Source organism: Thamnophis elegans, chromosome 1 (assembly GCF_009769535.1).
Source record: "Thamnophis elegans isolate rThaEle1 chromosome 1, rThaEle1.pri, whole genome shotgun sequence".
Classification (NCBI taxonomy): Eukaryota; Metazoa; Chordata; class Lepidosauria; order Squamata; family Colubridae; genus Thamnophis; species Thamnophis elegans.
In genome coordinates this window covers 154,193,214-154,214,021 of record NC_045541.1, presented here as the reverse complement: position 1 = coordinate 154,214,021, position 20,808 = coordinate 154,193,214, and the positions used below count along the sequence as shown (strand labels likewise).

The following is a 20,808-nucleotide window of genomic DNA, read 5'->3' as shown; positions in this document are numbered from 1 at the left end:
TGGGAACTGTCACTGAGTTCATGAAAATTTCTGGTAAACTGATTAATATCGCAATTGGGACACCCGTTCTACCGAATATTTTTTTCATATAATCTCTTATTTAAAACAAATGTGCAACTCTTCACCAAGCTAATAGCTAATAATGAGGGAAGCATGGACAGAAAAAAAGCTTCATATTTTAATGAACTGAATCAGTTCATTAGAAATTTGCACTAAATAAAATGAAATGTATGAAATTTCTGGGAAAAAAAGGTTTTTAGATAGAATATTTTGTCTAAAGCAGGAGTGTCCAAACGTGGGAATTTTAAGATTTCCCCAGTTTGGACAGTTCTTCCTCAGAAGAACTTTCCCAGCCATGGCTGGCTGGGGAATTCTGGGAGTTGGTCCACAAGTCTTAAAGTTCCCAAGTTTGGACACCCCTGGCCTAAAGGGAAAATATTTGTGATATTGATACTTATCTAGACAGTGGGCATGCTTAAGGGTCTCCTTAGAAAAGGCAGGTCTTTGTGTGAGCTTAGCCTAATGTCCCACTTACCACAACACAAAGGTTTTCAAGGGAGACTTCCCCTTATCAATAGTCCTCCAAAAGAAAACAGAAATCCAGTTGAGTGGCCAAGGACATCGAATGAAGCTGGAGACTCTCCCAGCCCTGAATTGCTACCCATTGTGGAAACAACCTGCCAAATCATCTTCATCTGGCATGGAATTAAAAAGAAAAGAAATTAATGGGGTATCTATTATATGATATTCTTTTATGTTGTAGATAAGTCGTCAAAGATAAGATACTTTTAATCTAGTCAAACCATTTGCTCCAAGACCAAACAGAAGATACTCATAATAATAGATGCATTTATGGCAGGGCTGTCAAACTTGTGGCCTGTGGGCTGGATGTGTCATGCGGTGGCGACGCCCAGACCCATGCCCGGTTTAGCAAAGGGGGAAAAAGTCCTGACATGTCATATGATGCCGCCGTGACGACGTGAGTTTGACACCCCTGATTTATGGACATTTGAATCATGCTCACTAATTCTTGGTTTCTGGATGTTCTCTGAGCTTGGATGTTTTCTGGCAGACATTTCTTTACCAAGCTAGGTAATAACATCAGTGCATGGGAGAGTGGCATTGCATTACTTATCCTGATAATGAAACCTCTGCCGAAAAACATCAAGAATCCAACCGTTCTATCCTGAGCTGCATATATTCTTTGCTAATGGAATTGGAATCACTGTTATTTCCAGACCGTATGAACTTTGAGACCATCTGGAATTTCAGGAGTGTATGATAGGATGGACATTTTCACAAAATGTTAGGCTGCTAACCCCTTGCTCTCTCTCATTCCCTCTTTTCTCCCAGGAATCGCTTGACTGCCTCAGCTTTAATAATCCCAAGGCGGGTTGACACAATTCCCCCCAAAAGCAGATGGCTGCAGCTAACTAGAAGTAAATAACAATAATAGTTGAGCTAGCTCATTGATTTGTAGCATGTTAGCTTTTCATTATGTTCTTATATGAAAACCATCGACAGATTTAAGAGGTGGAGAATGGAATTTGTCAAGAAATAAGAGATTTTTAAGGGCTCAGTGGCTAAGACGCTGAGCTTGTTGATCAGAAAGGTCAGCAGTTCGGCGGTTCGAATCCCTAGCACTGCCTAATGGAGTGAGTTCCCATTACTTGTTCCAGCTTCTGCCAACTAGCAGTTTGAAAGCACGTAAAAATGCAAGTAGAAAAATAGGGACCACCTTTGGTGGGAAGCTAACAGCGTTCTGTGCACCTTTCGTGTTTAGTCATGCCCGCCACATGACCACGGAGACTTCTTCAGACAGCGCTTGTTCTTCAGCTTTGAAACAGAAATGAGCACCGCCCCCTAGAGTTGGGAACAACTAGCACATACTGTATGTACAAGGGGAACCTTTACCTTTACCTTAAGGGACTTTTGCTAGGCATATTGGAAACTCAAAATGCATGCATTGTATGGGATGGTTTAGTTGCTATGATGGTACACAGTGCAGGCTAAAGGGCCGTGGAAATTGCCTTTGAAATCAGTCTGAATGCTGGTCTTTATTAAACATAGCTGTGACATTCAGGGAATGCTGATCTTTCTCTTCAACTGTGCATGTGAGCGGTGTAATGTTAGAGATCACATAAGAGAGTTTGGTGCGGGCATTCGTTTTGTATAAAAGGCTATTGTATTACTGGCAGCTCCCTTTTACAGTTGTCTTGATGCTGTTGGCTGTTAATGTTTCTTGATGATATCATATACAGGCTTGAACATGTCTAGATCAGAGGCTTAGGTAAAAGAGGCACGTAACATCATGGTTTGGGTGGCATGCAGAAAGCATGAACCGTCGTTTGGTAGTGCAGCAAAAACTTTGGATCTATGACGTCCTTACCTCTTGATAAATTAGAGATCTGCAGCAAAGAAGTTTATGAAGCACTATAACCCAGCTTTAATCTGTCATGTTTTACTGCTCTGAAAATAAAGCCACTCTCAATATTTCTCCCTCCCTTTCTCCTCTGTTAAGACATAATACTTGTATGTTTCTTGGCATACGTCTGTTGAAGGCTTGGCTTCCTCTAAGCTATGAATTGTTCGTGTTACTTTTTTAAAACGGTTGCTCACCCTCCCTTGTTTGGGCAGGTTCGGTACAAAGTTTTAATGGCCCTCTTTGGAAATACATACTCGTTCATCAAAGGGTGACATGGAAGAGATGGTCAGGAATTATTTTGATTGCCATAGAAATGATGAATATACGTTGCAACTACAATGTTTTGTGTAAACATAAGGAGAAATTTCCTGTTGAGATGATCTATACAAACAGTGGAACAGTCTACCTACAGAGATGGTGGCTTCTCCATCTTGTGAAGTTTTTTTTTTTTTTTTAAGAAAAAGCTGGATAGCCACTTCTTAAAGATTGAATTGAATTGAATTGATTTTATTTGTAGGCCGCCCTTTTCCCTGAGGGGACTCAGGGCGGCTCACAGAAAACCAGGAAGGGGGGAATACAGCACTAAGACGACAACACATAATAAAATAATAAGCAACATGCATACAACATTCGGGCGGGGTAATGGTCCTTATCCCCAGGCCTGACGGGTGAGCCAGTTCTTCAAGGCCGTGCGGAAGGCCTGGACGGTGGAGAGGGTACGAATCTCTACGGGGAGCTCGTTCCAAAGGGTCGGGGCCGCTGCTGAGAAGGCCCTCCTCCTTGTGGTTGCCAGCCGACATTGGCTGGCCGATGGAATGCGGAGGAGGCCTAACCTATGAGATCTTATAGGTCGCAGGGAGGTAATTGGCAGAAGGCGGTCTCTCAAGTAAGATAGTTTTATTGCTTTTTTCTGTTAGTCTTTTCTGACTCCATCCTTCTGATCCTATGGATGTACCAAGAATTCTTATCATTTTCATAATCATCTTGTGAGAATTGGGTTGAGAAAGCCCATTAACCACATCCTTGGCACACACATGAACTTGGGTTCACGTTAGGCTAATGGGTTTGCAGATACTCTACCTAAGAGATTGGAGAGTTTCTGCTGGTCAAGGAAGTTAAAATACTAGGCTAAGTGGATTGTTAAAACAAGGGCTATAGAATTGGGGTGAAATAATTTAAATGTAACTCAACATTAATAAATAATACAATTATATTTGTTTAAGAATTTTCCTCTTCTGTTGCATAAAACAGTAAAATTCTACTGGATTTTACTAGGTAAAATGACTATCTTCAAGACTTTGGGAATTCAAATTGTAAAATTATTTTATATGCAGTACACTTTAGTAGTCTACTCCTGCACTGGGGATGGGTGTGGAGGGGGGGAGTAAGATTTTATGATCTCCAAGTTGCCTTCCATTCTAAGATACAGTTTGGAATAGAAATTCATATACCTCCAATTCTTTCTTCTACTTATCTTGCAGTTTGGAATAGCCAAAAGATTTAATTACAGACCTCTTGATGAAGCAGATCTAAAAATGGTTGTTTATTTGTTCAACCTTAATGGATGAAAATGGTTAGTCTGCGTATGATGCAGTCCAAAGAGCTGCTTGGATGAAAAAAAACAAGTCAAACTAGTAAATATTTGTTTCTTTTTTACTACAGAAACATAAGGCAGCTTCTGAGACAAAATGACCCCATTGCAAATGTAATCTATAAACTGCCCATCTTTATTTCAGTTCTTAAACAAAAGAGTGTCAGTTATGAATCTCTTAAATAAAATGCATTTTTATTCCTTCCCAAAAATTGCTTTTTCAATGTGTCAGCTTTAGTGCAAAGGTAAGCAATTTGCTTTAGCTCAGATAGGAGGCTGTGCATGCCAAGAAATGCTCTGGAAAACATGACTATGGCAGGAACAACTAGAAGAAAGAATGGGAGGTATGTAAGTTTCCACTGGAAGGTTTTTTGCTTTATGTCCCCTAAGACCACAGTTCCTGTAAAAATGACTCAGCAATTTTTACCCTGGCTCACATATGAATATGAATAAGATTTAGTGGAAAGTTGTATTTCATGCTCCTGGTTTTATTCCTAAATGGGTATCAGTGGTGGATTCCTACCAGTTTGGACTGGTTTGGCTGAACCAGTAGTGGTTTGGCAGCCTGGGTCGCTGGAAATGGCAGTGACCCATGCCTACCATGTCCCTGAACTGGTTCTCTGGGCGGTGGCATAGGCACCGCCACCTTGTTTTTCAATTTTGCGCTTGCGCAAAACAATTTTAGTCAGTAGTGCCTGCCGGAACCCATAACCAGGCAGAAATGACCCCCACATTGATAGTAATAGTGGCAGGAAGAGGTTCCTCTTCCACCAGCCAGTTTTTCATAGCATAGATCAGGGGTAGGTTCCTGCCAGTTCTAACCTCTTCTATAGAAGAGGTTCCACAAATCTACAGTGCCATTTAGAACCGGTTCCAGCTCCCTCCCCCTGCCCATCCGCACATCTCAAGATGAAGAGCGAGAGGAGGAGTTCTGGGAGTTGAAGTCCACAAGTCTTAAAGCTGTCAAGTTTGAACACCCCTAGGTTTTTTTCTAAAGGGTTGTGGGGTGCAAGGGTCTTGTAACTTGACAGCTTTAAGACTTGCATGCTTCAATGCCAGAGTTCCTGAGCCAACATGACTGGAGGAGGAATTCTGGGAGTTGAAGTCCACACGTCTTAAAATTGTCAAGTTGAACACCCCTGGGTTTTTTTTATCTAAAGGGTTAGGGGTGCAAGGGTCTTGTAACTTGACGGCTTTAAGACTTGCGTGTTTCAATTGCCAGAATTTCTGAGCCAACATTTTGGTTGCTAAGCAAGAGCGTTATTAAGTGAATTTCACCACATTTTACAAGTTGGCCATGCCCACCTGGTCACGTGGCTGGCAAGCCACGCCCAGCCAGTCACATGGCCAGCAAGCCACTCCCACAAAGCAGGCCACACCTACAGAAGAGGTTCTAAAACATTTTGAAACCCACCACTGGCATAGATCTACATTACACTGAGAGGATGGCTTCTTGGTGATGATGGTCACCCTTTTGAATAGCTGTAAAATGAAAATGGATAAAATCATGGAGGACAGATCTACTCATGATTTATAAAACTTGTAAAAATGTGTGTTTCTACCAGGATCGGTATAGTATATTTCCAGTTGCACAGGGAACAGTTTCAGTTGCAAGGAGATAAGGATGCAAGAGGGAATTTCCTGCTTAAAAGAATCCCTGGAAGCATTTGGTTGGCTGTGCAAGAAACAAAATGCAGGATTAAAATGGGCTGGTCCTGATCCACTAGGGCTTTCTTATGTTCATGTCTTTTTATTTTTCATGATATTGTTTCTCTGTTTGCTTTTAATTTTCAAATAAATAGGAATATATCACAAGAGTGGAAACATAACAAATAAATAAACCATTAGGTGAGTAGCTGTGTCAGGGTTTCAAATAGCATCCAAAAGTAAATCAGAGTCCAAGGCAAAGTATTGCTCAAAGTTCCAAATTTATTAAGACAGCCATGTTGCCACATCTGGGAAAACCCAAATCTGAAAGTTTCCAGGTTTTCCCCACCCAATTGAAAGTTCAAGATCTTGCCCCAGACCCACAAATCCATCACATGGCCCAATTTCCCACTGCCATGCTGGCAGTTCCACCCATCCAGTTCCGGTCAGGTGCCGAGGTACAAAGACAAAGAATGACCTTGGCTTTCTAGAAGGAATTTTGTTTGGGCTACATAGCATCTAACCCCGTACAATCCCCCCTCCCATTTTCCCACAATAGAAAAAGGCATAGTAGAATAATAGAAAGTGTGGCAGGCCAAAGATCCAAGAGAAAGATGGCTGCAGGCCTGACAGCTGATGATTGCTACTACTAAGTTGTGTCGGGAGTGCTGAAGCACTTCCAGGTTGAAAGGATTGAACGGTGATGTCACCATTGCCTGGGGAATGCCCAGTTGGAGGCAAAATTTCATGCCCCCATTAAGGTGCCCACCAAAGTGGCACTCATTTATCTATTCATGGTTGCTTGGTTTTGAACTCCTGATTGGCAGGAGCTCACCCTATCCTGTGGCAGCAACCATGTCTAGAATGTGAGCCTGCCTATCGTCACCCCAGGGTCCTAATTTTGTGAGCCATTGCACTCATGGCGATTGCTGAGAATTGGCTATCACTAAGTCAGGCCAGAACTCAGCCATGGAGTCCTTATTTCAGACAACTGAAAATGGTTGCTACCATCTCTTGTCTTGAACAACATAGATAGTTATTTAGAAGAATTGTGTTTCTCAGCCTTGGCAAATTTAAGCTGTATGGACATTCCTCAGCCAGCATAGGGAAATCTAAACTTCCCTTTGTACAGGGAAATGAAACTTGATGTCTGATCTTCTAATGCCCCTCTTCTTGATCCAGCTCCTGCTTCTTTTCCCAGATTTTTATAGAAATAAAAATAGAATCACAGAACAGGAAGGGACCTTGGAGGTCTTCTAGTCCAACCCCTTGCCAGGGCAGAGGTCCTCGAGTAAATGGTTCAACCTCAGGTAAATGGGTGTCCAGTCTTTTCTTAAAAACCTCCATCAATGGAACACCCGCAACTCTGGGATACTTTCTTATTGAATTTTCTGTAAGGTCAGCTTTGTGGAATCATGCACTTTGCAACATGGCTCAGTTTGTGTTCTAATAATGCTTTGAATTATGGTTCTAAGTATATAACAGGGATGGGTTGCTACCGGCATTACTGCGCAAAAAATGTGTGCGCATTTGCACCTACAAAGGTCTGCACATGCGCACAAATTCCCCCGTTAGAAAAGAGGGAAAAAATCAAATTTTTGCAATGAAGATTGTTCATGCGCAGAACTGAAAATCAAGATGGCGCTGCTGCCGATAGAACCAATTCGTGGGCGTGGCAGGCCAAGTTAGTACCTACTCAGCCGAACCGGGAGACAACGGTAGGAACCCACCTCCAGTATATACTGTATATATGTGTGTATTTCATCTCTCCCAACAACTAACTCTTTTGAGAGCCTTCAAGATGTTGAGTGAAATTTTCAGTTACAGTAGACAAAAGGAGGTTTGAGGCAGAAAGGCAAGGCAAGATTTGGTAAAACCTGGCAGAACTAGTAGTAGACCATAGGCATTAATTAAAACAATTGTAATAACCAAACTAGACTCCTAAATACTCATGGAGGCTGCTGAATATCTAAACATCAAGACTTTGCTGACGGCAGGATTTATAATTTTAATTACACTTTATAATTAGGGCCTAGGATAGGTATTACAGTAGCTCAGCTGAAGGGCTGAAGCCTATATTTTAGGGCTAGGGTCATACATCTTTTTCCAAGTAAGTCACAGATTCCCCCCCCCAATCTTTATTTCCCCCCCCCTTTGTGTTCCAAGAGACTCGGGAGTAACATCTGGGCAGTCTCCAGCAACTGAGTTCTCCAAAGATTTGGAAACAGTTTTAATAGATTTTTAAAAGAGTAAAAAAAAACCCCTTTTCTAAAGAAATCTCTGCAATTTAATATGCATAGATATATTTTTTTCATTTTTGGCTGACATGGCATTTTCTTTCGTGCAGCCACAGATTCTTTTCTAAGCTGAATGGCCACCTGCAAGTAATTTCAGTGAGTCACTTTTTGGCACTCATGAAGGGTGGTACAGGGCATCCATTTTCTTTAAATGTGTTTCCACATCAAGGCAATGTAATTGCATTTGCACAGGAGGCAAGAAGAAACAGGAACCAAAGGAAGGAGCTTCCGCTCGTGACCTTGCTGAAATCAGCACAATTTGATAGGATGGCGCTTTGTGCCAGGTTTCTCGTAGCAACCTCACTGCAGATTCATCTTCTAAACCTGAGGAAGGGTGGAGAAATCCAGGGGGTCACCGTCACTTTTGCAGTCAGTTAAAATAGTGGCCCTCAACTACGGCCCTCTGCATTCCTTATTCTAAGTATCAAGCCTGGGGGTGGGAATCACCTATCTTTGGCATGGTTTTTTTTAATGCAAAAATCTATATTTAACATCAAAGTTGAAGGAGATAAACTGGACTTTTCCAGTCTAATTCTCAGGTTCCTCCGGGATCTTTGAAAGATAGGGTTCAGTGGTTCTGATCACCTCTGCCAGCTCCTTCAGAACTCTGGGATGTAATCCATCTGGTTCAAGTGATTGAAATTCCTCTAGGGTAGATAGGTGTTCTCTTACCATTTTCTTGCTTATTTTAATTTGTATTCCTAGTCTGTCTTTTATGGTTCTGCATTCGGTAGGTTAGGCTATTTTTCTCCTTTTGCATGAAGACGGATGCAAAGAATGAATTAACCAGTTCTGCTTTCTCTCTGCTGACTGACACTTCCTTATCATCTTCTGTGATCATTTCTTCGACCTTTTTCTTGCTTTTTATATGTTGAAAGAAACTTTTTATTTTTGACATTTGTTGCAAGTCTTAGTTAATTCTGAGTCTTAACCTTTCCAGATTTCGTCTTTGCAGATTTGGGCTATTTGCTGGTATTCTGCCTTGGTTATGTGTGCCTCTTTCCACTTTTTATATTTGTTCTTTTCATCCTTAAGTTATTCAGTTATTTAGTTATGCGCTTATTGACTTATTCAAGTGATTTTTAATACTTGTATCCCTTTTTTCATATCAGTCCATTGGCAGCAGCCACAGTTCAGCATTTTCACATGAGGAAGCTGCATGTAGATTCAACAATTCCTGACATGGTCCAAACTTATAGTTGTTCAGAATTTAAAAATATCTTCTCAAACTTTGGCTGTTATTTAATTAGCCCAAAACACTTCCGTCTTCTTGATTCCCAAACTGTATAAAGGGACCAAGCTTCAATGACATTAGAGGAGATGATGCACTGTAGAATAATTAAATCAGCCTTTTAGAGGTATTCATTGTTTAGTATTTTAGAATAGAGTTGGAATTCTGCTGCATTGGCTCCTTCTCTTTCTAATATATAGATAATTATTACATTCTAAAGTAGCTGTAACAATGCACCAGGATTCCCTAAGACTATTCACATATAGCTGAGACATGATTTGAGTTTCAGAAGTACCAGGAAGTTACTGACCTTGTTGAAAGGGCACATCAGGTCATAATACCGGAATTCTTTTCCTAGTATAAGAGGAGGCCTATTCATGGTCTTGTGAGCTGGCTGAGAAAATGCATTTATTTAATTTGGAGATATAAATGATCAGTAGTTTCTGCCACCAGTTTCAGCGCAGTGAAAAGATTGCGCCCAAAGAACAAACATATAGGAGACATTAGTCTTTTTGCTATGGAGTTAACGTCGTTTGCATCAATGATTCCAGGAGGAAAATTTTCTTTCTCTCTTCTCCATTCCTCCCCCCTGCAAATCTTATGAATAGCAGTGCTGTTAGGAATGAATAAGTTACAGGCTGTTAAGTAGGTTATGAAAATTCCACTGTCTCCATCCAGGGGAGTGAAAGAATCTGTTGGACTTATAGACCTTTGCTTGTTTGAGCACTGTGAGATTTACCCAGTCATCATGTCATCAACTTTCTGGAAGGAATTATCATCATACATTCAGTGGTATTTTCCTTGCAGTTATGGGAAATCTCCCTGTATCCCGTTTTGCATGAAAGGACTAGTATTCTTCCTTTAAAATGTGACTCCCTGCTAAGGAACATTATTCTACACCAACAGACAGATTGATGATTATAAAAATATGTGTTATTAAAAAAAAAACTGGAAGAAAAGCATAGAATCTTTGTATCATGAACAAAATGTCTCCAGAAATATTTGACATGTTATTTTAACACCTACAATCTGGCTAAAAAAGAAACTAATTTAAAGCCCAATAAACCACATGTCAGACCTGGAAACCATCTTTTCCTTTTTGGATTTCAGGCCTGCCACACTTTCTATTGTGGGAAAATGGGAGGGATTATACAGAGTTGGGTGATGTGTAGCCATAACAACATTCTTTCTCAGGAAGTCAAGGTTGCTTTTGTCCCTGCACCTGGACGGATGTGGATAGGAGGAATCTTTCTTCGTGGCAAGGAAGGATTGGACCATGTGACAGACTTGTGGGTTTTAAACTTTCAACTGGGCGGCAAAACCTGGAAGCTTTCAGATTCGGGTTTTCCCAGATGTGTCAACATGACGTCTCTAATAAAATGGAACTTTGAGGAAAAGCAGGCCTCAGAGTTTTCTTTCATTGGGGGTGTTTCTTGGAACCCTGACACCACATTTAAAAGCAGTCCACAGTTGCTCATGGTCCATGGCAATGCCTCTGACCATTTCCTTGTGAGAAGGGTCCTTGGTATCATGATAAATTAATTAGAAAGGCAGCCAAGACTGTGTGGCTTTAACAAGCAGCAATTGTACTAATGTCAATTTGACAATTTCCTTGTCATTTCCTTGTCATTTTAATTTAAGACTGTGTGGCTTTAACAAGCAGCAATTGTACTAATGTCAATTTGACAATTTCCTTGTCATTTTATGGTCAGTAGGGAAACCATAGTTTGTCAGTACAAAGAGCAGGTTGACTGTTAGACCAGCCTGTCTTTCTTTTTGGAAGGTGAGTGATTTAACTCCCTCTTGTTAATGTATATGACCCAGATCATTCTCCCTTCAACCAGCCAAGCGTCAGCATTCCGGAAAGACCCAACCCAATGAAAAATTCCAAGACAGGCATTTCTCAAAGCTCACATTTATTAGAGTAGGTATACAGGCACATCTGGGAAAACCCAATTTTGAGAATTCCGGGCTTTCCCTCAGTAAGTCAAAAGTCCAAACCCATCCCCTGCACCCATCAATCCATCATATGGTCCAATCCCAATTCCTCCTAACTTGAGACATCACTTCAACCACTCCTCCTCCAGGTGCAGGAATACCAAGATCTTGACCGAAAAGAAGAATGCTATTATATCTAACTACATTCCCTCTACTAAATCCCCCCTCCTAATTTCCCAAGAATGTCGCAGTGTAGAAGCTTCTAGTGTTACTATGGCTTCCAAAGCTGACACCAAGTTTATTACCCATGTACTAGGATTTTTTCCCCTTGTAGTTGAAGAAATTGAAAGAAAGAGACCCTTTCACTGAATAGTATTTCTTTATTTTCATCCCGTCATTTTTCTCTTAATGCGACGGGTTTCTCTGCTTGTTGGAAAGTGACACAGGAGGCCCTCAGTGGAAAGGATAGAATCCCCACACAAATAGGCTTTTTCTGTGGTATGCTCTTGTCATCTTTTCAGGATGCTTTTGGATGACTGCCTTAGCTGAAATAAATCTAATAATGCAATATAGAATAAACACATAAATTTTAGAATTTCTCCTAAGGTAGACAGTGAATTTCAGTTTAATATGCATAGTTGGTTAGGGACTATCCTTGGGCAGAGAGAACCTGTTTGGTCAGATACATATGTGGAATCTTGGTTAAACAAAAGGATTAAGATAAACTTGTGATTTTGAGAATTCTTGATTTGAAAAAAGCAATGAAGCTTCATTGGTCTCTAATTACAGAGATGTCTAAGTGGATCTTTTTGAGTAGAATCTGAGAAGAACACAGGAGAGACTATAAATTAATTTTATGTACCACTTTATCCATTACATCTTGTTATAATGCACAAAGATTTGGCTTAATACCTTAAACAGAACCTTTTATAGAAGCCACAAATTTTCCTCCTTATGGTTTAGGTTTCTAGGTTTATTGGATTTATATGCTGCCCTTCTCCCAAGGATTCAGGGCAGCATACAACATAAAAGAAAACACATATTACATTATCCTTTCCATAATACTCTGGCAGCAGGATAAATGTGCATCAATTCGTTTTATTGTAGAAGTAATTTTGCTTCCTGGATATTCACTATTTACAAAGCACAGATTCACTCCTGATTTGTTCAGTATGTCAGAATATTTGCAGCAAACACTCCTCAATGGCTGCATTTTCTTTGCTGTTCCGATAAATGGAACTGCCTTGGAAAATTATATTACCAGAATTTTGTCCAGTAATACTAAACAGCTATCCTTTTTTCAGGGTTTTTTCCAGATGACTCAGGCTGACTAGATTCCTTGAGACCACTTAGCAATTTTTTTCCCAGTGACCTGGAATTTAGAATATTCGGTGTATCCAAAATTAGCTCTCAAATTACCTACCAACAAGCCTCTTTCCTTCCATGAGATTAGGACACTGAACCAGCAAAGCCAACCCTATTTAATTCAGCTCCCTGAACTTAAACACTCGGTGCCTGTGGTTTTTCAAGGAAGATAGATTGCCCCTCTTTCCTCTGGTCCAAACAATACTGTGGAGAACACGGAATCCACACATTTGAGAAAAATAGAGCTGTACAAAAGGGATGACCACTAATTGGTTTCTCTTTCAGATCCTAGTATTCTGGACAGGATGTTCACTGTCTGAATCCCAAAAATATCCATTCAATTCAGATTAAAAGAATAATACCAAAATCTATATTGGAGTTCAAATATATCACATTTCTAATCATGGACAACCCATGGATGTCCTTAAGCGGGGAATAGCCATCCTTCAACAATTGGCGTTCAGAGCTATATTGTCTCTGAATCTGTAGGCTTCACATTAGTTGGTACTAATAAAGAGAGAGAAATTATGTCTATGACATTGTCCCATCTTTATTTAAGCCATTAGAGACTAGTGGCCTGTTTAGTTCAGCACTATCTATATTGGGGACCAGTGACCACATTTTATTGGGAATGGCACCATGAATGTGGCAAACCCAGTGTCCCAAATGGATCAGGATACCTATTATCTCTGATGCTACTTTTGCTTTCAGACACACTTTTTTCTTTCATCTCCCCCATATCCCCGCCACTGTACGATGAAGGAAAGAAAATAATGCCCATAATACAGGCCTGAACTGATTTCTTGCAATTTACATGCTGCTACTTCTTAGTCTCTATTGACTGACAACAGTATTCCAGAGTTTAGTTGGGCAGGGATTGAATTGGATTTCCAAGACCTAACTTGAGAACTAAGCCTGAAACCTAGAACTTCCATCAATTCCCTTGGCTATTCCTAGGATTCCAGTATTACAAGAGGCAAATAATTATTTCTATCCATTTCTGGCTCAACAGACATATTCTGTTACACCTCTATTATGTTCACTTTTAAGTTGTTTGATTGGGCTTTTTTTGTCTTTTTGAGTTAATTTTTGACTTCTTGTGATTGCCTGGACTAGTTTTTCTTGGCAAGGTTTTTCAGAAGTGGTTTGCTATTGTTTCCTTCTTTTTACAGCTGAGAAAGGGCGACTGTCCCAAGGTCGCTCAGCTGACTTTAAAGTAGAACTCAACCTCTCCCAGTTTCTAGCTCAGTGCAATAACCACTATACTAAAACGCCTCTCAATTGGGCTTAATCAGAGTTTAGATACACAGAGGCAGTGTACTTTGGATTAGGAGGCATCTGAACCCTTGAATGTTTATTGGACAAGGAGAGCCTAATCAAATCCAACAAAGCATTTCTTGTGTCCTTTTGGTTAACAGCCCTTAGACCTGAGAGCTCTTAGACTTGATCTCTTTAATTGTTTCGCCATCATGGAATTGCTGAGCAAATGGAAATATATGCCTTCTTTGTGATTTAGCAATCCATCATGATATTACATGAGTCTAAAGTATACATTTGTTCAGATGACTTCCTATCTTGGCCAAGAATAAGTAAAAAACACACTACTGAAGGTTTATAGAAAACAAGTCATACCTTCCAGATTACAGATGGATTCCAATGTGTCTGCTGTATTCCCAGGCCATAAAATAATTCTTAAATGGTAAACCTGGTTTCTAGTTTCTATTAAAAATACATGTAGAAACATATAATATAGAAATATATGGAAAATGCTTCTGTAAAACATCCTATACTTTCCATATTTTATGTTAGTTTAATATCTTTATATATGTAAATCTTAATAACATTATTATTAAAAATGAAGTATGGGACAAGACAAGATGACATAATTGCTGGACTGAAGATGGAAAGAGAAACTTTAAAATCATGAGGATTTGCTGATGACTTGGTGATAATTTTGGAAGATCCTCGGGAAGGATTCAGTTTTGGTCACCACGATGTAAAAAAGATGTGGAGACTCTAAAAAGAGTGCAGAGAAGAGCAACAAAGAAAATTAGGGGACTAGAGACTAAAACATATGAAGAATGGTTGAAGGAACTGGGTATGTCTAGTTTAATGAAATGAAGGACTAGGGGAGACATAATAGCAGTGTTCCAATATCTCAGAGGCTGCCACAAAGAAGAGGGAGTCAAGCTATTCTCCAAAGCACCTGAGGGCAGAACAAGAAGCAATGGGTGGAAACTAATCAAGGAGAGAAGCAACCTAGAACTGAGGAGAAATTTCCTGACACTTAGAACAATTACTCAGTGGAACAACTTGCCTCTAGAAGTTGTGAATGCTCCAACACTGGAAGTTTTTAAAAAGATGTTGGATAACCATTTGTCTGAAGTGGTGTAGGGTTTCCTGCCTAAGCAGGGGGTTGGACTAGAAGACCTTCAAGGTCCCTTCCAACTCTGTTATTCTATTACTCTATTCTATTTTTAAGGAATAGAAATATTGGTGGAAAAACTATCAGACTTTAAAATTAAAAAAATTTAAAATTAAAAAAACAAAAGATGTTAACAAACAATATGAACATCAAAAAGCAAATGAAAAAAAGTTAAAATACTTCCATATTACAATGACTAATATGAATTGTATAGTAGAAAAAATAATTATGTTAAGATATGGAATGAAATTAAAAAGGACATGTTAACATGGGATAAATTACTTTATCAATGTTAAGAGAGAATTTATGTGATAAAAATGTTTTGCCAAGATGATGTTTTTGTTTCAAACAATAATTATTCTGACAATTGATGTACTATTTACCAAAGTTAGTACTTTGTTTCTGGCTCTGTGGACTGGAAATTGTGCAAATGTAGGTTCGGTACCGGGCCATGGGCCTGAGTCTGAGGACCCGTGATTTAAACAATGCTAGAAAAATATATCTAAGTTTGTATAGCAAGGAGTAAAGCTATAAAACTATAAAATATTACCATATGCAAAGGAGAGAGAATATTGGAATTACCTAATTTGAAATTGGGTTTGCTGAGAAATAAAAGAATTTTAGAATTAGAATATGATCTGAGATTTGGATGACATGTTTTTTATGATATGATAAAGTTAAGATCAATGTAGATTTAGAAGTGCCTCAGTGAGAATATGGAACAGATATAAGCCCAGATTGTGCCTGAAAATGCCTTTAGACAGGAACATGGAAACATCAAGATCAAAATAACAAGCTATTGTAGAGGGATTGAATTTACAATGGTTTTCATATGTACTGTTAAGAGAAAGATTTAAGGTACACAATGGGGCACTTGAAATTAAGCAGCAGAAAACAGAATTTGAGATTGAACTATGGGCAAATAATGAACATTTAGTTGTAAAATGTGTAAACTTTAACCATAAACAGAAGGTGAACAAGTGAAAGACTGTATGATAAAATGGGCACAACTTTGACCAGTAAAACTTTGGACACAATATACTAATGGACAGTGGGAAAATATGTGGTTAAAAGGATTGAGATTTACATTATGTTACAACCTTAAAGTGAATTTTTATAAAATGATATACAGTATCTCTGGTATATAATTCAAGAAAAATTATTTAGAACTTCACATTTATGCGAAAAGGGAGGGAAACATGAAGGGTCATTATAACATATCTATATGCCTTCTGGCATTAATTTATATTTCACTATTGTCAGCCTCTACTTCGCTTGCTTGCTATCGGCTGCCATAGTTTGATATGTACCAGGGACATGCAGTCACTAGAGGCAAGGGAGGCGGAGCCTCACCAGTCTCCTCAGGAAAAAGAAAGAAATTTAAATATTTTTTTTAAAATAATTAAAGCCAAGATAGTTGCTACCAGATTCCAGGTCACAGTGGCTTGGTGTCTGCTTAGTGTTAACCAAAGCAGGAGGCGAGAGAACTCGGGGCCTCCTTTCCATAAGGAATTTTTCGCCTTCTAAAAGTTAAAAAAGAGTTAAAAGGCAAAAAAGTTCAAATGCAAAAGAGGCACTAATTCTCCCACCTCCTGATCTGGAAGCAGCGAATCATGTCTTCTTGAGCATGCTTACGTTGGGCGGGCATGCTTCAGAGGACAGAGGAGTGGGCGAGAAGAAGGAGGCTGGCTCTTTGCTGCAGACCTGGGCGCTTGGCGGCTCCCGCGATACAAAGTGCCCCGCTGCCCCCGATGCTGCCGCCCGCCCGCTGCCTGGCCTGCTTCTCCAGGCTCCACCGCTGGAAGTCCCGGATCGCCTCTGGGGGAAGGCTGGGTGAGAAGCGGAGCGAAGCTTCTCCGCGGCCTCCCGGCACTGCGAAGAGGCTCTCGCAGGAGCGCCTGCCAGCGGCCGGTGGCACAGAGCGGCCCCGGCTATGAGACAAGGCAGCGCTTAAAGCAACCTCTGCCACCGCCCCACCGCAAATTCCCCCCCCCCGCTGAGGCCGACCGCTGCCCTGCTGAGCTGCTTCGCAAAAGGATGCCCAGCTGAGCCTCACCAGGTATAAACCTCACCGCATGTCACTGATATGTACACATTTGCGCCTTTTTGCTTCAGATCTTGTTTTTCTTTAGCTGTTTTCATTTCGTGTCCAGTAAAAGTATCTTTATCGCTATTCAAATGGAGTTGGGGGTTTTCTTTCTTGGATATTGAATGAGGCACACCTGACAACTATCTTAGGTTTCCTTTGAGGTCAACTGGTTCTTCATTAATTCTTTCTAAAAATGTTCATTTCTTTTTTCTTATTAGTTCTTTAATATTAACTTTTTCCCTTTATTATTCTGACATCCTTTCTGTAATGTTGTTTCCATTTTACAATCTCTTATTTCCTATCTTAATATCACTTTTTATTTTGAACTTTCGTGCTTAACTTTTGATTTCAGCTCAGTATTACTTATATTTTTCTGTTCATTCTGATACATTTCCTTTTTGAAAATTATTACTTAACTTAGCTTAAGATAAAATTCTCTTTACAAAATACTATAGCAGGATTTAGAGAAATCAGCAAAGATGTCCAATTGCTGTCATTATGTTATCTTTATTTACTTTTAATTTTCTAATATTGTATGAAGCTCAGGCGAAAGCTTTGTTTTAATAATATAGGGAAGAGAGAAATCAGCAAGAATTCCAGTGAATGCTAGGATAGTGGATTAGGGTTTCTAGTCTTTCTGATTATGGTTTATTCAGATTTGGATGGATTTGATAGTCTACAAGGTCCCTCTAACTATTTGACTCTATGCTATAATGGATTCAAGTTTGTTATATTTCTCTATTGTACTTTCACTTAGAATACTGAGATGGTTGTTTTTTCTATATTGGCAGTAATTTCTATTTTCTGTTGAACTTCCATAACATTCATGTAACTTCAGCACATGGGAAAATATTTATACAGTAGCATCGTGTTTGAAAACTTTCCATGAACTAAGCAGCTGTAATTATCATCTATGATGGTGTTGATCTTGGATTTGTTGATTCATTTTACTTTGTTTCTGCCTCAGTTTACCACTGACAAACTGATGTTTTAACATCAATAACTTTTACAGAGATCTGAAACTGGATAATGTGCTGCTGGATCATGAGGGCCACTGCAAGCTGGCAGATTTTGGAATGTGCAAAGAAGGAATCCATGATGGGATCACCACCGCAACATTCTGTGGAACCCCTGACTATATTGCTCCAGAGGTACAGGAAAGGTTTCCATTTCCTTTTAATGGGTTTTAAACCCCAAATTTCCATCATATTAATGGAGTCCTAACAAACAAATATCACTTTAAAATCTGCTTGGCTTGGTTGGTAAAATAAAATATTTAACAAAAGAAAATAGCTGCATAATTTGTACACTTATCATCATAATTTGTACAATTATCATCAATTTATGCTTAAAATTTCCCTGTAAAGCATTTGGATATATGTTTGCATGAACCTATATGTCCATGCTTATGCTTTATATGTATGCAGAACAGATGATGTACTCATGGGAGTCAGGAGTGGTATTCACTTATCTTCCCTACCGGTTCACAAATGTGAGTGCACTTGCACTCACGCTTTGCTCATACCTGCCATGTCCGCACATGTGCTCAGCGTTCCGCGCATGCGCTTTGGCTAAAAACAGTTCCCGAATGGGATGCCATAGAGCTGGGGTAAGTGGGTGGGGCCAGCCACGATTTCCGTTATCAGTTCGGCCGAAACGGTCCAAACCGCCAGAACACCACCTCTGATGGGAATACTCCTGTACATCTGAGTAGATAGCCCATACATGGCCAGCTTATGATGATGTATCATAAAGGAATTGTTTTTCACATTTATAAGTGGAACTAAATCTCTTTGGGTATGGGAACAGACAAACACAGTAATAATCCAGTGCAGAATAGGTGATTGCCCACTGGAAATAATATATATGTACATTAGCATATCAATCTTATACAATACGCTTTTATGTTTGGTTATCTCAAATTATACATTAGGTCAGTATGTTTTCTGATTTTGAAATCAGTTTTCTGATCCTTATAATGTGTCTCTTTCTCATTTGGCCCACACATTCATATACTTCTTGATTTCCTTATATCTGATGTCCAATGAATTGACTTCCTTAAAAATTAAGTGATATAAAAATTCTACCTGTGAAAATTAGAGTTGTGATGACTCATACAATATGTCATTACTTCATGTTGCATTTATCAAATGAAGGCTAGGCAACAGTAAATATATATATATTGTAACCTTGGGATAAAATTGTCCCTGAGTCAATATGAAATGTTTATCTATTGTATTTGACACATAATACAAGTCGTAAGGTAACAAAGCGGTTATCAGGTGAAGAATAGTAAAGGCTCAGAAGAGCATTAATGATTTCTACTCTTTTCTTTAATTGCAGATTTTGCAGGAGATGCTTTATGGTCCCGAGGTTGACTGGTGGGCGATGGGGGTACTCCTGTATGAGATGCTTTGTGGCCATGCTCCATTTGAAGCGGAAAATGAGGATGACCTATTTGAAGCTATCCTCAATGATGAAATTGCCTACCCAACATGGCTTCAGGAAGATGCAGTGACAATCTTGAAAGCTGTATGTATATCCTAATTTTTATTTTTGTTTGTAGTAGTTTCCTCTATTTAATGTGCTTTGTAAGACAGGCATGAAAACACTGAAGCCAGATTAGATTTTAACTCAATGCACACATACAAGAGAAAAACCAATGTGGTATAAATGCAAAAATAAAATCTTTTAAAACCCTAGAAAAGAGACATATCTTAGCTGGATGGGGAGTAAAAATAATGGTAAAATCTCCAACTTGGCCTTAATTCCTAGTATCGTCATAAAAATATCCATATAGTGTTGTTGGCCACAATAAGGAAAACAATTTGCTGTTGTTTTTTATTTTCCAGTCTATTTCTCAACCCTGAGATTGCCTGGTAATCTCCACCTAAGTTTAACTAGTCCCATCCAGAGGTGGGTTCCTAATGGTTCAGACCGGTTCAGCCAAACTGGTAGTGGTTTGCCAGCCTGGGTTGCTGGAACCGGCAGTGACCCAGACCTGCCATGCCTCCAAACCAGTTCCCTGGTCGGCACGGCATGCCCCCCCCATTTTTTAATGTTTTGCGCATGCGCAGACCTATTAATGGGCAACTGCGTATGCATGCGAAGCAAGCTGAACTGGCAGCAATGCCAGCAGCAACCTACCCCTGGTCCCATCCTATTTAGCCGACATAGCTAAGTACTCTTGGCTGGGCAAAAGTAGAGAGTGCTGGGACCAGTTTCCATTTCTGAAGAAATATATTCTGTAAGATGACAGCAATGGAGGTGAACAAAGGTACTGTTCTATGTGTCCCTGAAATGCCAGGCCATTTTTGAAAAAGTTCCTCCAGATGAACTTTTGTCCTGATAGGTTTGTAATCCCCTGCCTCAGTGATGGGTTGCAGGTGGTACGCCCTGGTACGGGTGTACCAGTGCCTGCCTGGAGCACCAGATATTGTTCCGGTATGGTGCTCCGGAGGGCCCATTTGTCCGCCTGAGCTCCTTACCTGTATTTGAGCTCTTCGGGGTTTCCATGCATGCACATGGCCCCTGTGTGACGCTGCGCTGAGCAGCTGGAGCGTCGTGGAGGTTTGCGGAGTTGTCGCAAGAGGTAAGAACGCATGGTTCTGCTGCACGCATGTGCGCATGCACTGTGCACATTCATATGGTGGACGCCGTGTCCATTGCACTGTACCAGTTGCATCGGGATCCGGAACCCACCACTGCCCTGCCTCCATTCTTCTGTGACTCCTCATTGTAGCTTATGAATAGTTGCTCCAAAGTGCTACCAAGAGGAGTTATATTTTATGTTTATAGAG

General features: G+C 39.9%; 1 protein-coding gene across 1 annotated transcript in view; it reads left to right on the top strand.

The window, feature by feature from the left end:
* The window catches only part of PRKCH (protein kinase C eta), a 62,451-nt gene that overhangs the window by 28,733 nt on the left and 12,910 nt on the right, over positions 1–20,808 (top strand). Inside the window, exons 10-11 of the mRNA XM_032220541.1 lie at positions 18,021–18,159; positions 19,352–19,540. Of these exons, the coding sequence (XP_032076432.1) occupies positions 18,021–18,159; positions 19,352–19,540 (328 nt within the window). The remainder of the gene's footprint in view (positions 1–18,020; positions 18,160–19,351; positions 19,541–20,808) is intronic.